This window comes from Leishmania mexicana, chromosome 27, assembly GCF_000234665.1.
Source record: "Leishmania mexicana MHOM/GT/2001/U1103 complete genome, chromosome 27".
NCBI classification, from domain to species: Eukaryota; Euglenozoa; class Kinetoplastea; order Trypanosomatida; family Trypanosomatidae; genus Leishmania; species Leishmania mexicana.
The window spans coordinates 337,218-349,657 of NC_018331.1; the positions used below are offsets into that span (position 1 = coordinate 337,218).

Consider the following 12,440-nt stretch of genomic DNA (forward strand, 5'->3'; position numbering starts at 1 on the left):
CGGTTATCCGGGTGGAGAGGTCACTCATACAAGGAAAAATAGAGCCGATATCGTGTACGCAGAAGGCTACAGCCCGCCACGATGTTCCTTCGCTCGTTCTGTTTGTTCGTCTACCGCATTTCTCCCTTTTTTCGCCTTCTCGATCCCCATGTACAATGAGTCCCCCTCCCTTCCACCTCCCCCCCCCCCCCCAAAAAAAAAAAATATATATACACACACAAACACCATTTCCCCTCCCCCTTGGCTGCGGCGTTACAGTTATCCTCCTTGTATCTCTGCCGTATTCTCTTTCACGCGTTGTCTTCGGGAGGAAGCCCGCTCACACGACCGCCTCTCCCCCTGTGTGTATGTGTGTTTCTCTCTTTCCCTTTGCTTATTTCTTTGTTGTTATCGCTTTGCTTGGTCGGGCGAGAGGGAAGCGGCAGCCGTGGCGTCCTCTCTTTGAGGGCAGTGCAGCAGCAAGGAGAGGAGGACGGGAAGGGTGAAAAGCAGGCGACGCGCACACATGTTGCCTAGAAGGAATATATATGTATATATTATATATATATATATATATTTATATGTATGCATGTGTTCTTAAAATATCTATAGATGCACGGCGGCGGGGGTGGGAGGCGGGGGGCTGGGGGAGAGAGAAAGGGAGAGAGGCGGAGCGACGGCTCTTGACTTGACCATCTCTACTGTATCGATTACTGTTTTTGCTGTCTTCCCGCGCACCACTCCATTTCGTCCCCTGCCACCCCCGCCCCGCCCCGCCTTACTTCCTTCCATTTCTTCGGTTCCTCTCGGGCTCCTACAAATGACATCAAAGTGCGCCAGTTCTTTACTCTGTACAGGCACACACACACACACATGCACACAAAACGATGATATTAATATGATAGAGCACCCACGCCGTTGCGTACCCACCGCTTCGTTTCTCTTTCGCTGTTGCGCCTCCTCACCGCAAAGGCGGCCCCGACGTGGCATCCTCTCCCTCCCCCCTCCCCCTTATCCTGTGTTGATTCGCCGGCAAGCAAGCCGTTCACTAATCAGACCAGATTGTGAGGGGGAGGGGGGACATTCGGCCCCCTTTCCACCGAATGCCTTCACGGTTTGCCTTCTGTCTGTTGTGACACCCGACGTGAGGTGGTGGATGTGGTCATCGGCTCATCTCATTTTGTCTTGCTTTCTCCGCTTTCGCCCTGCTGCCTCCCTCTCCCTCTCTCCGTACTAGCCAAATCTTCACATCTTCGACAAGCCTCCACGCCACATTCGACATTACGGGGTCTTTGGTGTCTCTCTCTCTCCAGTGGAAAGGTTGTACTGTCTCTGCTGCTGTATTCTTCGTTTTTTTAGTAGATTGTTTTCTCTTCGGCGCTGTGTAGTCGTAGAGGCTGCGCCAACAAGTAGCGCCCCCTCCCCCCTCCCCTCCCAACTCTTTCCCTCCTTGCTACCGACATCATGGCCTACAGCCAGTCGCAGCAGATGCAGAAGGAGTTCCGGCTCCCGATGGTGCCGGGACTGTCCTGTGGCGAGGAGATGATGCGCCGCAACTACGATCGTCGCCAGATACATGGTGTGAAGCTGGACTGCGCGACGGCCATCGCTGGCGTGCCTGCCGATCGCACTCTCACCGACGGCAGTTGTCCCTACCCCGGCTCCACGCTCAAGGGCGTCGTGACGGCCGTCGCGGAGGCGGCTGGGGCTGACGAGCAGAGCACGGAGGACCCGACCGGCCGCGTGCTCCGCTACTACGGCTACTGTATCGAGCCAGTCTCGGACAGTGCACAGGAGACGGAGCGGGTGCGCAAGGTGATCCTCAACTTCTACCTCGAGGATGGCACAATGAGCGTGACGGAGCCGAAACAAGACAACTCCGGGTTTGCCTTTCCCGCCAACCTGAAGCGCCACATCGTCCCCAACCCGGACGGCACGCCGATCACCGCCGCACAGCTGAAGGTGGGCGAGCCGGTGTCCTTCTACGGCCGCACATACGAGGTGTACGACGCCGACCCCTTCACCCGGGCTCTACTCAAAGAGGCTGGGGAAGAGGTGCCGCCGGCCATCGTGCCGCCGACGGACGCGTACACCACGATGCGCAGCCGCCCTGTGGCCAAGGCGCACGACGTCCCATCCATCGCGGCGTCCAGCCCACTCAACACGATGCTCTCGCCGGCCCAGGTACGAGCGACCCGGCAATTCCTCGAGTTTGACCGCAAGGTGCTGCGGTGCGACTGCACGTGGGACGACACGACGAGCCTCTACGGCACAAAGCACTTTCTCACACTTTACTACTTCCTTAGCGACGGCAGTATCGCGTTCGTCGAGAAGGATGTACAGAACAGCGGCCGCGACCCGTTTCCCAAGTTCTTAAGCCGCCAGCGCATCGCGAAGCCGACAAGCGCGTCCGGCAAGTTCGACTCCTCGTCTCTTGGCTCCGTCACCTTCAAGGAGGACGCGAACACCGTCTACTACACCGACGAAGACATCCGCATTGGAAACGTGCTCAACCTCTACGGCCGCCAGGTGAAAATCCATGACTACAACCAGTACACCCGTGACCACATGGCGAAGAAATTCGGCATCACAGCATACACACCCATTCCCGGCGCCACGCCGCCGCCGTTTGTACCGCCGTGCTCGACGCGTCGCGAGATCTCCGAAGAGACGGTGCGGGAGCACCACAAAGAGAAGCACGAGGAGCTTCGCCGCCACCGATTCGCCAACTCCGTTGTCAAGTTCCTCGTCCGCCTGGACAACGGCAAAGAGGAAGACAAGGTGCGCCGCTTCGTCCTAGCCGTATACCTGGCCGACAACAGTGTCTCCATCTTCGAGCCCGTCATCCGCAACAGCGGAATCGTGGGCGGGAAGTTCCTGCAGCGTCAGAAGGTGCGCCGCGCCGACGGCGAGTATTTCCGCGCGGACGACTTCTACGTCGGCGCGCGCGTGGTGCTCAACTCGTTCCCGTTTGTCATCCTCAACTCAGACGAGCACTCGCTGAACTACATGGAGCACAACCCTGAGGAATTCGGTCACTCAGACATCAACAAAATCGTCCGCAAGATGCGAGCGATGCTGCAGAGTAGCACCACAGGTCTCGCCGAGGCGTTCCGCCTCGCCGATGAGAGCCGGGGCGGCGGCCTCGACATGGAGGTGTTTCTGTCCATCATGAAGGAGCTTAACCTCGACATTACCGAACAAGAGATCCTGACCGTGCTACGGTACTTTGACAAAAACAGCGAGTCGTACGTCAGCTATGAAGAAGTGGCCAGCCGCATCATGCCCGAGGACGGTGCGGTGGCGAGCGACAACCGCTCGTGGCAGGCAATCTACCAGGAGGGCACCGATCACGCCATCGCGTCGTTCCTCGACGACCCCAAGGAGGCAGAGGAGAAGGAGCGCAAGAGCCGCGAAAACGCGGCGGCTTCTCGAGGTGCGGCGGAGTTCCTCAACCTCTACCATCAACGCCGTCAGCTGTTCATGAAAGAGTTCCACGCGATCACCGACTACGCCAAGGACAGCCTGATCGGATCTGATGAGTTCAAGATGTGTGTGCGTCGCAAGCTGGAGCTCTCCTCCATCTCCGATGAAGAGATGGGTGCGCTGGCGAAAAATCTCTTTCCTGCTGGGGCACCTCGCGTGTCGTACGAGGAGTTCATGCGCCTCCTGAACGGCACCTCGACCTACGCCCACACCGTCGTCGCCATCGCCTCTCACGGCGCTTCAAAGTAAGCTGGAATAAGGTAGGTGCGATATGGCAGCAGACGGAGGGGAGGACACCGAAACTGGTGCGTGCCCACCTGTATCTCTCGTAAAGTATGCGTGTATGTCCGCAGCTACAAAGGTACGATGTAAAGTACGAATACAAGAGCCGCAGCTGATGCAGTGTGATGCATGGAAAACCATCTCGCTGGAGTCTTGAGCGCTACCCGCTTCCTCACGTCTCGCCCCGTCCCAGTGACCATGCGGGAAAGAAAGGTGTCACGCTTGTGGTGGGTGCAGATGTGCGCGAGGTACGGTGGCAGTTCGGAGACGGCGACTGTCATCCCTGCGTTGTCCTTCTTTTTGTTGGTGTGGGGAGGGGGAGAGGGTCTTTTTCATGTGTGTGTGTGTCTGTGTGGAGTTCCGTTGATTTTGGCTGTTGTCAGGCTTCCACCGTTGCTTCTTGCGCCTGGTGTCCATATTTAGACCTCTGCTTCCCTTCTCCTCCCATCATCGTTCGGGTTGCTCGTTGTCCAGGATTGACGAAAGCCTTCTCAGATGGCACCCCCTCCCCTATAGAGCAGGGGGTGAGGGCAAGGGTCGTACCACCTTACATACATACGCACAGGGGGAGAAAAGGAGGGGGGAGTGCGTGCGTGCACGTGACACCAGTCCTTTGTATTTCCTCCCTCTCCCGCCTCCCCCTCGCTTTCCTCCTCCTCCTCTCACCTATCTTTCTTGTATCTGTGGTTGCGGCTGTGTTGCCATCCGCCGTCGCGGCGTTTCAGCGGACACGCGAGTCGTTCATGTATGATAAGACATCCCTCTGTCTCTCCGTCCGTTTTACGGTAGAAAAACACAAACGTGGAAAACGGCATGAGGCCGCGGCACAAGTCACCGAAAAGCTCTCAAGGGTGGAGGGGGGTGGAACGGGGTGCTCGGCGGCGTTCGCGTGACTCCAGTTCCGCCATCTGTCTCCTCCCCTCTCCCCTGTCCTCGCGACACCCTCCGTTCTCTTTCCTGTGATGATTTGTGTTGACGTGGAACGTGTTCAGGCAGTTTGGGAGGCACATGCTTTGATCTACAGTCGATGACGTTCCTGTGTGCGTGTGTGCGTGCGCAGCGCCCGCGTTGTCTCATAAGGGGCAGGCCGCCTATCCTGGGAAGGGTCTTTTTTTGTGCCGCGTTGCACGCCAGGAGGTTGTGGGCCTCTGGCCAACTATGCGTCACCCGATCCCCACCCCTCGACTACTCTGCTACTTCACCCTGACAAGTCCACAGTGCTCACTCTGCGCTTCCTCGCGCGCAGCTCGCTACATCGTTTGCGTCCTCGCACGCATCGGCAATTTTTTTTCTTTGGAATGCGCGTTACAAAGCTTGTGCTGGTGTGCCTGGCAGCAGCTCTACTGAGCGTTGCTATCGCACTTCCATCTATGTCAGCGCCAGCGACGGCTGCGGATTGCCTTGGTCTTGGGTTCGAGAAGGACACAGTACGCTGCCGGATGTGCGCCAAGCTGTTCATTGTGACGCAAAACGACGAGCTTCGGCAAGAGTGCGAGAGCTGCTGCACCGAAGGCAAGGGTGGCACGGCTGATGACGTCACTTAGGTGTCCGCCCGCATCGAGCTCCGCGGTATCGCTCGTGCCACTGTGCCGTCGGAGATGAACGCCCTCGCCATCTTCAAGCGTACGCGCCGCTCAGAGCCGTGCTTCACGTACATGTCGTTTCTGGAGAAATCCTCAGTGGCGCTTGCGCAAGTGGTACGCATTGGTGGCGACCCGACAGATGACGTGACGATGCACATCACACGCTGGTCTTCCGAAGCGCTCCACGATCTCTTTAGGAAGAAGATTCGGGTGTGGTGGCCTCACCGTGAGGAATGGCGTCTTCTTGCCCAAGAAGGGGAAGAGGCGGCGCTGGCTGTCTTGTGGCGCCGACACACCCTTCCCTCCTCTGCGTCGAAGGCACACGGGGGGGAGCACGCACCCACAGGAGCGATGTTTGGCGCTTCCATTCAGGGTCAGAAGCTCATGAAGGAAGCACGGGTGTCTCTCCTTTTTTCTCCTTGGTGGGTGCGTGTGTGTGGGAACGGGGGAGGCCGTCCGCCCAGGACGTCTTTCGGTCAAACTGACTTGTATTTGTGGCATCAGTGACTTCACGAGAAGCTAATACACCGAGACGGTGTGGCCTCCATGTCTGCTTTGGTTTTCTTGCTTTTGCGCTCCCTAACGACGACGGGGGGGGAGCAGCGGCACCCCTCAGTGCGTGATGTCGCGGGCCCCGGCACACACCCTGCACTCTGTGTGTGTGTTTGTGTGTGGTGGAAAGTGAGCCAGCCCTCCCCCACCCCCAACCCCTGTCAAGTGCCCCAGCCGCCTCGGGTGGTGTCGCAGGGCCCAGCACCAACGACGTAGGGGAGGTCAGAGCGATGTATCGCTGCTGATGTCGCTGGTGAGGTTGTGGACGGCGTGGCGTCGGAGCGGCCTGCGACTGCGGACACCATTGTGCCGTCCACATGATGGGGACAGAGTGCCAGCGTGACTCGAACACATCTCACCCACCCCCTCCCCGGCCCCTCACTCTGCCCACTGGTGCAGGGGGCCTGCGCCACTCTCGAGGAGGGTGCGGCACGTGGGGACCGGCGCAATGGGTGTGTCTGTGTCGAGCTTTGGACGGAGGCCGCACCGAGATGACTGGGTCGGCGCAACGCTGTACCGCGTGTGCCCAGGGCTGCTTCGCGCCAGGCCATGTGCGCCTGTGCGACGGGGCCCGGCTGGGGTGGAGTGGCGTGCAGCTCGTGCTGCACGGCAGAGCAATGGACACACGCCGAAACAAAAGCGGAAAACGCTGTGCGTATCGTCACATGGTTGCTGCACCACCCACACCTCCTCGACACACTACTTTCTGTTTGCCATCGTGCCCCCCCCCCATCCCGTGCCCCTCCTCTCCCTCTCCCTCTGTAATGTGGCCCACTGCATGCATGCCGCCTCTCTCCCTCCCTCTCTCTCTGTGCGTCTGTGATGCTTAGTTTTTTTTTGAGTTTTGCCCCTCCCTCGATCGCGTGTGGTGGTTCACCAAGTGCCCCCTTTCCTCAGAGTGCCATACACACACACAGACGCCCGCACCCACACGGAGACGCACCTACAGTAGCACAGCCGGCACGGGGGCCAGACCACCTGTCCTTATCTTCTTTAGTGAACTCCCCAGCCAAGGCGCACGACACCTCCTCGACGATTACCGCCGTATTCCTCCAAAGGTTCCCCCCCCCCACTGTCGGCAGACGCTCACAACGACAGGGTGGGAGTCGGTTTTTCCTGTCGAGAATCGCTCGTTCACGAGGTAGCCCGCTGCTGACGCTCGTCAGCTTTGCAGCCGCCTGTTGTGTAGAAGGTGCATCGCTGTCTCCCGCACCCGTCAGGTGCCTCTACTTGGCACTCTCCTGTGTTTTCTCGAGTCGCATATAACCCTGCTGGTTTTCCCCTGTCGTCCGTCGATTCCTCCTTACAGATCCGTGCGTTCTCGCAATCTAACGAAACAAAATGATGCGCCGCGCATTGAGTGGTGTCGTCGCCGTCCGCGCGTCGGCGATGCGCAGCTATACGGACGCCCGCACGATCCGCAAACCGAACCCATATGACCAGCTCGTCAACGCCGAGAACCAGCACTATGTGGAGGATCTCATGCGACAGTACGAGGCCGACAGCGCTCTTGTCGATCCCAGCTGGGTGCCCGTGCTAGAGGCGATTCGTTCCGGAAGTGACGATTCTCCGGTCGTGGCGACCTTCAGCCGCCCGACAGACGCCAAGGCATTGTCGGAAAAGCAGCGCCACGACAATATGCGCCTTTCGTGGATGATCCGCGAATACGAACGGTTTGGCCACCATATGGCGAACGTCGACCCGCTCAGCGGCTACCACGCCGATAATTGTATCCTCGGATCTCGCACACTGGCGCCGGAGGAGTTCGGCTTCACCAAGGATGATCTGTCGCATGTCTTCAACGTCACCTTTGGTGCCAGCCACGAGGCGACCTTCGTCAGCGGTGGCACTGCCATGACGCTGCAGCAGATTATCAATCAACTCCGCCGGCTCTACTGTGGACCGATCGGGTTCGAGTTCATGTCGTCAGGCTTCTTCGAGCTGCGCAACTGGTTCCGACAGGAAGTCACGGACTCCCTGCAGCCCTTGCCAGCCGAGGAGCGTAGGCTTTACTACAACGATGTCGTAAAGGCCTGTGGCTTCGAGAAGTTTCTGCAGTTGAAGTACGCCACAAAGCATCGCTTCGGCCTCGACGGCGGCGAGGCGCTCATTCCGGCCTTGAAGGCAGCCATCCTCACATCGAGCGACCTCGGCGTGCAGAGCGCGATCATCGGCATGGCACACCGTGGCCGCCTGAACGTCCTGGCGAACGTGCTGCACAAGTCCCTACGCGCCATCCTCAACGAGTTCGAAGGTCGTGTGGCGATCGAGGATGCCCACCTCACCGGCGACGTCGAGTACCATCTCGGCAAGCGCAAGCACGTGAAACTGCCAAACAACAAGTCCATCGAGCTGGACCTGCTGCCGAACCCGTCCCATCTCGAAGCCGTAAACCCGCTGGTGCTGGGTAAGGCCCGTGCGCGGCAACTCTACACGAACGACGTGGAGTGCACGGCGGTGCTGCCGATCCTCATCCACGGCGACTCCGCATTCGCCGGCCAAGGGTCGTGCTACGAGACGATGGGCTTCTGCGAGCTAGAAAACTTCCACGTCGGTGGCACGCTGCATTTGGTCATCAACAACCAGATCGGCTTCACCACCAACCCGAAGGACTCGCGCGCCAGCGCCTACTGCACCGACCTGTCAAAGGTGAACAACGCCCCAGTGATGCACGTCAACGGCGACGACGTGGACGCGTGCGTGAAGGCGGCCAAGATTGCCGCACGCTTCCGCCAGCAGTTCCACCACGACATCATCATCGACCTCGTCTGCTACCGACGCTACGGACACAACGAGACCGACCTGCCCGACTTTACCCAGCCGAAGCTCTACAACCAGATTCGCCAGCACCCCAGCGTCGTAGACATCTACACCAAAACTCTCATCAAGGACGGCGTGCTGACAGCAGAGGAGGCCAAAGCGAAGGACAAGGATTGGGAGGGCGTCCTGCGCCAGGCGTACGACCGCATGAACAGCGCGCAGAACTTCGTGAAGGTCATGCCCGTGTTTGACCCCGAGAGCGAGAACACCTCGGCCGATTTGTCGTATGCGAAGATCGCTGCCACACGTATACCGCCGCCGGTTTCGGCGGTGGACACCGGCGTCGAGACTCAGACGCTACGCGAGGCCGGCGTGCGTCTGGCGTCGATCCCGAAGGAGATGCAGAAGCCACACCCGGTCGTGGAGCGGACGTACGCGGCGCGCAAGAAGGGCACGGAGCAGGGGGACGCAATCGAGTGGTGTCAAGCAGAGCTCATGGCGCTGGCGACGCTCTCGATGCAAGGGGTGCCGATCCGGCTGACTGGCGAGGATGTCGAGCGCGGCACCTTCACCCAGCGCCACGCCGGCATTACGGACATGAAGACGAACCTGAAGTACTTCCCGGTGAAGATGTTGTCGTCTTCGCAGGCGCTCATCACCATCTCCAACAGCTCCCTCTCCGAACTCGGCGTCTGCGGTTTCGAGATGGGGTACAACATGGAGAACACCCGCTCCATCACTATGTGGGAGGCCCAGTTCGGCGACTTCGCCAACGGTGCACAGGTGATCTTCGACCAGTTCCTCAGCTGCTGCGAGGAAAAGTGGAATGAGCACAGTAGCCTAATCCTGTCGCTGCCGCACGGCTACTCGGGCGCCGGTCCGGAGCACAGCTCCGCTCGCGTGGAACGCTTCCTGCAGCTGAGCGACGACGGCGACCGAGTGCCATCGGACTTTCGCCACTTCCCTAACGACCAGGCGCTCGAAATCCGCATCCGTCGCCACAACTGGCAGGTGACCTACCCGAGCACTCCGGCCAACTACTTCCATCTTCTGCGCCGCCAAGGACTCCGCGAGTTTGCAAAGCCGCTCATCAATTTCTTCTCGAAGGCGCGCCTGCGTGCGCCGAACCTATCAAGGTTGTCGGACATGACTCAGGGGACCAGCTTCAAGGCGGTCATTGATACCGCGCGCGCAAAGGACACGGTGGCGCGAAAGGTCGTGTTCTGCTCTGGCCAAATTGAGAGCATTGTGAATGATGCGAAGACCGCCATGCAGAAGGAGACGCCAGGCGTGCACGACGACGTCGTCCTCGTCACAGTCGAGCAGCTGGCCCCGTTCCCGTGGGAGCAGGTGGCGGATGTGATGGAGACGTACGCGCAGCGTAACCCCATCACGGAGTTTGTGTGGCTGCAGGAGGAGCCACGGAACATGGGCATGTGGACGCACATGCGGCCCCGCATGAACAGCCTGATGCACCATCTTGGTCTCCAGCAGAAGCGCATCAGCGTCGTGAGCCGCCCGTCTGCAGCGTCGCCGTCCACCGGCTATGGCTCCGTGCACGTGGCGGAGGAGAAGAAGCTCATCGCGGAAACCCTTGCATGAAGCCTGTGAGAGCGCTCACGCTTGACGGCGCTTCATCTTACTGGCAAGTTCCCTCTTTGGCTTCGGTGTGGACATCTCTCGTTGCTCCCTTTCCGGCACCAACCCCCCCACAAACACACACACACCACCACCCACCACCACCCTGCCAACTCCGCCATGCCTCTGAGTACCTCTTTCACATGCGCTCGTTGTTTGCATCCCTCGCCCTTCCCCCTCTCTCTCTCCCTGATCACGTGTGGCACCTCGCCTGTTGACAGGTTTTACGTTTCTTTGTGGGTGTACACACTCCACCCCCTCCCCACACACACACCACCGATCCTGTGCGTCTGCGTGTGAGAGTAAGTGCGTTAATTTGTTGTTCTTGTATGCCGTCTGGTTGGCTGCCCTCGTCTCTGTCTTTTCTCGTTGAAGGGTAGGGGGAGGGGTGTGGGATAGGGCACCGGGGGCACGTCGACCTCGCTCTTTTTTTCGTGTGCGCCTGTGTGGGTGGGTTCCAGCTTCAGCGCCAACACGCGGAAAGTGCCCCCCCCCGCCAGAACCCGTTCCCCTATCCTATACCCCACCCCCTCCCCCTGCCCTTCAACGCACACCCACACAAACCATGCTTCCTACGTTTGCCGTTACGTCGCTCTGAGCCGTGCTTGGCGCATGGGCGCTGGGCGAGGTGCACGTGTTTTTGGAGATGTTGTTTCAGTCTGTTGTGCGTCTTTAAAGGGAGGTAAGCAGATGGTCGATGCGGTGATGTCGCGGGTGTTTACTTCCGCCATCCTCGTCGAAATCCTCTGGGCGACCTTTTTTCGTTTGTTTTTTTTCAGGCGGTGCCCTTGTAACTCCTCGTCGCAAAATCCGTGTGACCGGACCCCGCTCCGTGTCAACACAACTGCCATGATTACGCGCGCCAACACGCACGACGATCCTCGCCGAACTTACTTCTCGGCTCTCGGGTCGGCGTGAGGCCCTTCTCTCTCCCTTCTCCTTCCCTCCTCATGTAATATTCGAACGGTTCAAGTGAAAACGATGTCGTGCCGAGCGTCTCTCTCTCGTATTTCATTAGTTGAGCGTTTAGTGAGTTGTGCGCCCCCTGCGATATCTCGGACGGTGATACTACATTATGGGCTTTCTTGTTGCTGTTTGATGCCTCCCCCCCCCCTCCCTCGGGGATCCTTCGCTCCCCCTCCTTCGACGAGTATGTTGCGCGTACGTGTTATCGGGCCCATACATGGACGTACATGACAGTGCAACGTCGTGGCCCTGTGAGCTCTCTTCAAGCCGGAAGAGAAAGGGGGACGAAGAGAACTGACAGCTCGAGCGGGCACCTGAGGAAGGGAGCGGTGAAGATTGCTGTGGCTGTGATTGCTCTTGTGGTGGTGCACCATCTGCGCTTTGGCCGTGTTTCTCTCTCAACTCTTGTGTTTTATCTCCCACGTAATTACAGAAGACGCCTGTGGACTGCGGTGTGACAGTGCCGACGCACAAAACGCGATAAGGAAGGCTTTCGACGACAGAAAACGAGAACACAAGCGAGACATGGAAAGCCGTCGGTGGAGGATGGACGGGCGGTTGGTCAAGGTGTTGGGCTACTCTCTCTCTACACACACACAAACCGGTGAACATGGCACTGTAGAGAACTCTCACTGTTCCGAAGAAAGAGAGGCATGTAGAAGGGTGGTGACGGCAAGCAGCCACCAGGGATAGTGCTCCCTTCTCCCCGCCCCATCCCCGGTGTCTCACTCGGGGGAAAACATTGCCCTGCCCGGATGCACAAGCACGCCCACCGCCGTATGCTTACTCGATGTCTTCTTTTTTTTTACAGCCCAATTGAATGCCGATGTCTACAGTGACGTGGAACCTCGTCGCCCCACCACGCCGCACCGCACCCCACCCCTGCTCTGTCAGCGTAGGAGTAGCGGACAAGTGTTCTGGATGACCACGCTCTCATAGGCGTCGATTCATGCAAGAGAGCCCCCTCCTTCTCCTCTCCGTCACTCTCTCTCTTCTCCACTTGAGCAGGGTGTGGACGTCCGCATGCGCACCGCTGAGTGCTCACTTGCAGCTTATCGCAATCGCGCGCTCTCATCGTCCACAGACAGGTGCGCCACTCAATGGATGGCTCTTGAGACTCCCGTGTCCCCACACACACACACACACACACACGCATCCCCCTCTCCTCCGCCGAGACGCATTTCTTTGGCAGCG

The 12,440-nt window shown here is 59.1% G+C and overlaps 2 protein-coding genes and 1 pseudogene across 2 annotated transcripts, besides 1 other annotated feature; all 3 read left to right on the forward strand.

The window, feature by feature from the left end:
• Nucleotides 1-1,443: 1,443 nt before the first annotated feature.
• On the forward strand, nucleotides 1,444-3,714 carry LMXM_27_0870 (conserved hypothetical protein; the record flags this gene model as incomplete). Its single annotated transcript, XM_003876612.1, has 1 exon — nucleotides 1,444-3,714. The coding sequence occupies one exon, from the start codon at nucleotides 1,444-1,446 to the stop codon at nucleotides 3,712-3,714; it is 2,271 nt and encodes a 756-aa protein (XP_003876661.1).
• Nucleotides 3,715-5,045: 1,331 nt separating this feature from the next.
• On the forward strand, nucleotides 5,046-5,837 carry LMXM_27_0875 (annotated as a pseudogene).
• Nucleotides 5,046-5,837: a sequence feature.
• Nucleotides 5,838-7,223: 1,386 nt separating this feature from the next.
• On the forward strand, nucleotides 7,224-10,244 carry LMXM_27_0880 (putative 2-oxoglutarate dehydrogenase subunit; the record flags this gene model as incomplete). The annotated part of the gene is made up of 1 exon (XM_003876613.1): nucleotides 7,224-10,244. The coding sequence occupies one exon, from the start codon at nucleotides 7,224-7,226 to the stop codon at nucleotides 10,242-10,244; it is 3,021 nt and encodes a 1,006-aa protein (XP_003876662.1).
• Between the last annotated feature and the right edge of the window lie 2,196 nt (nucleotides 10,245-12,440).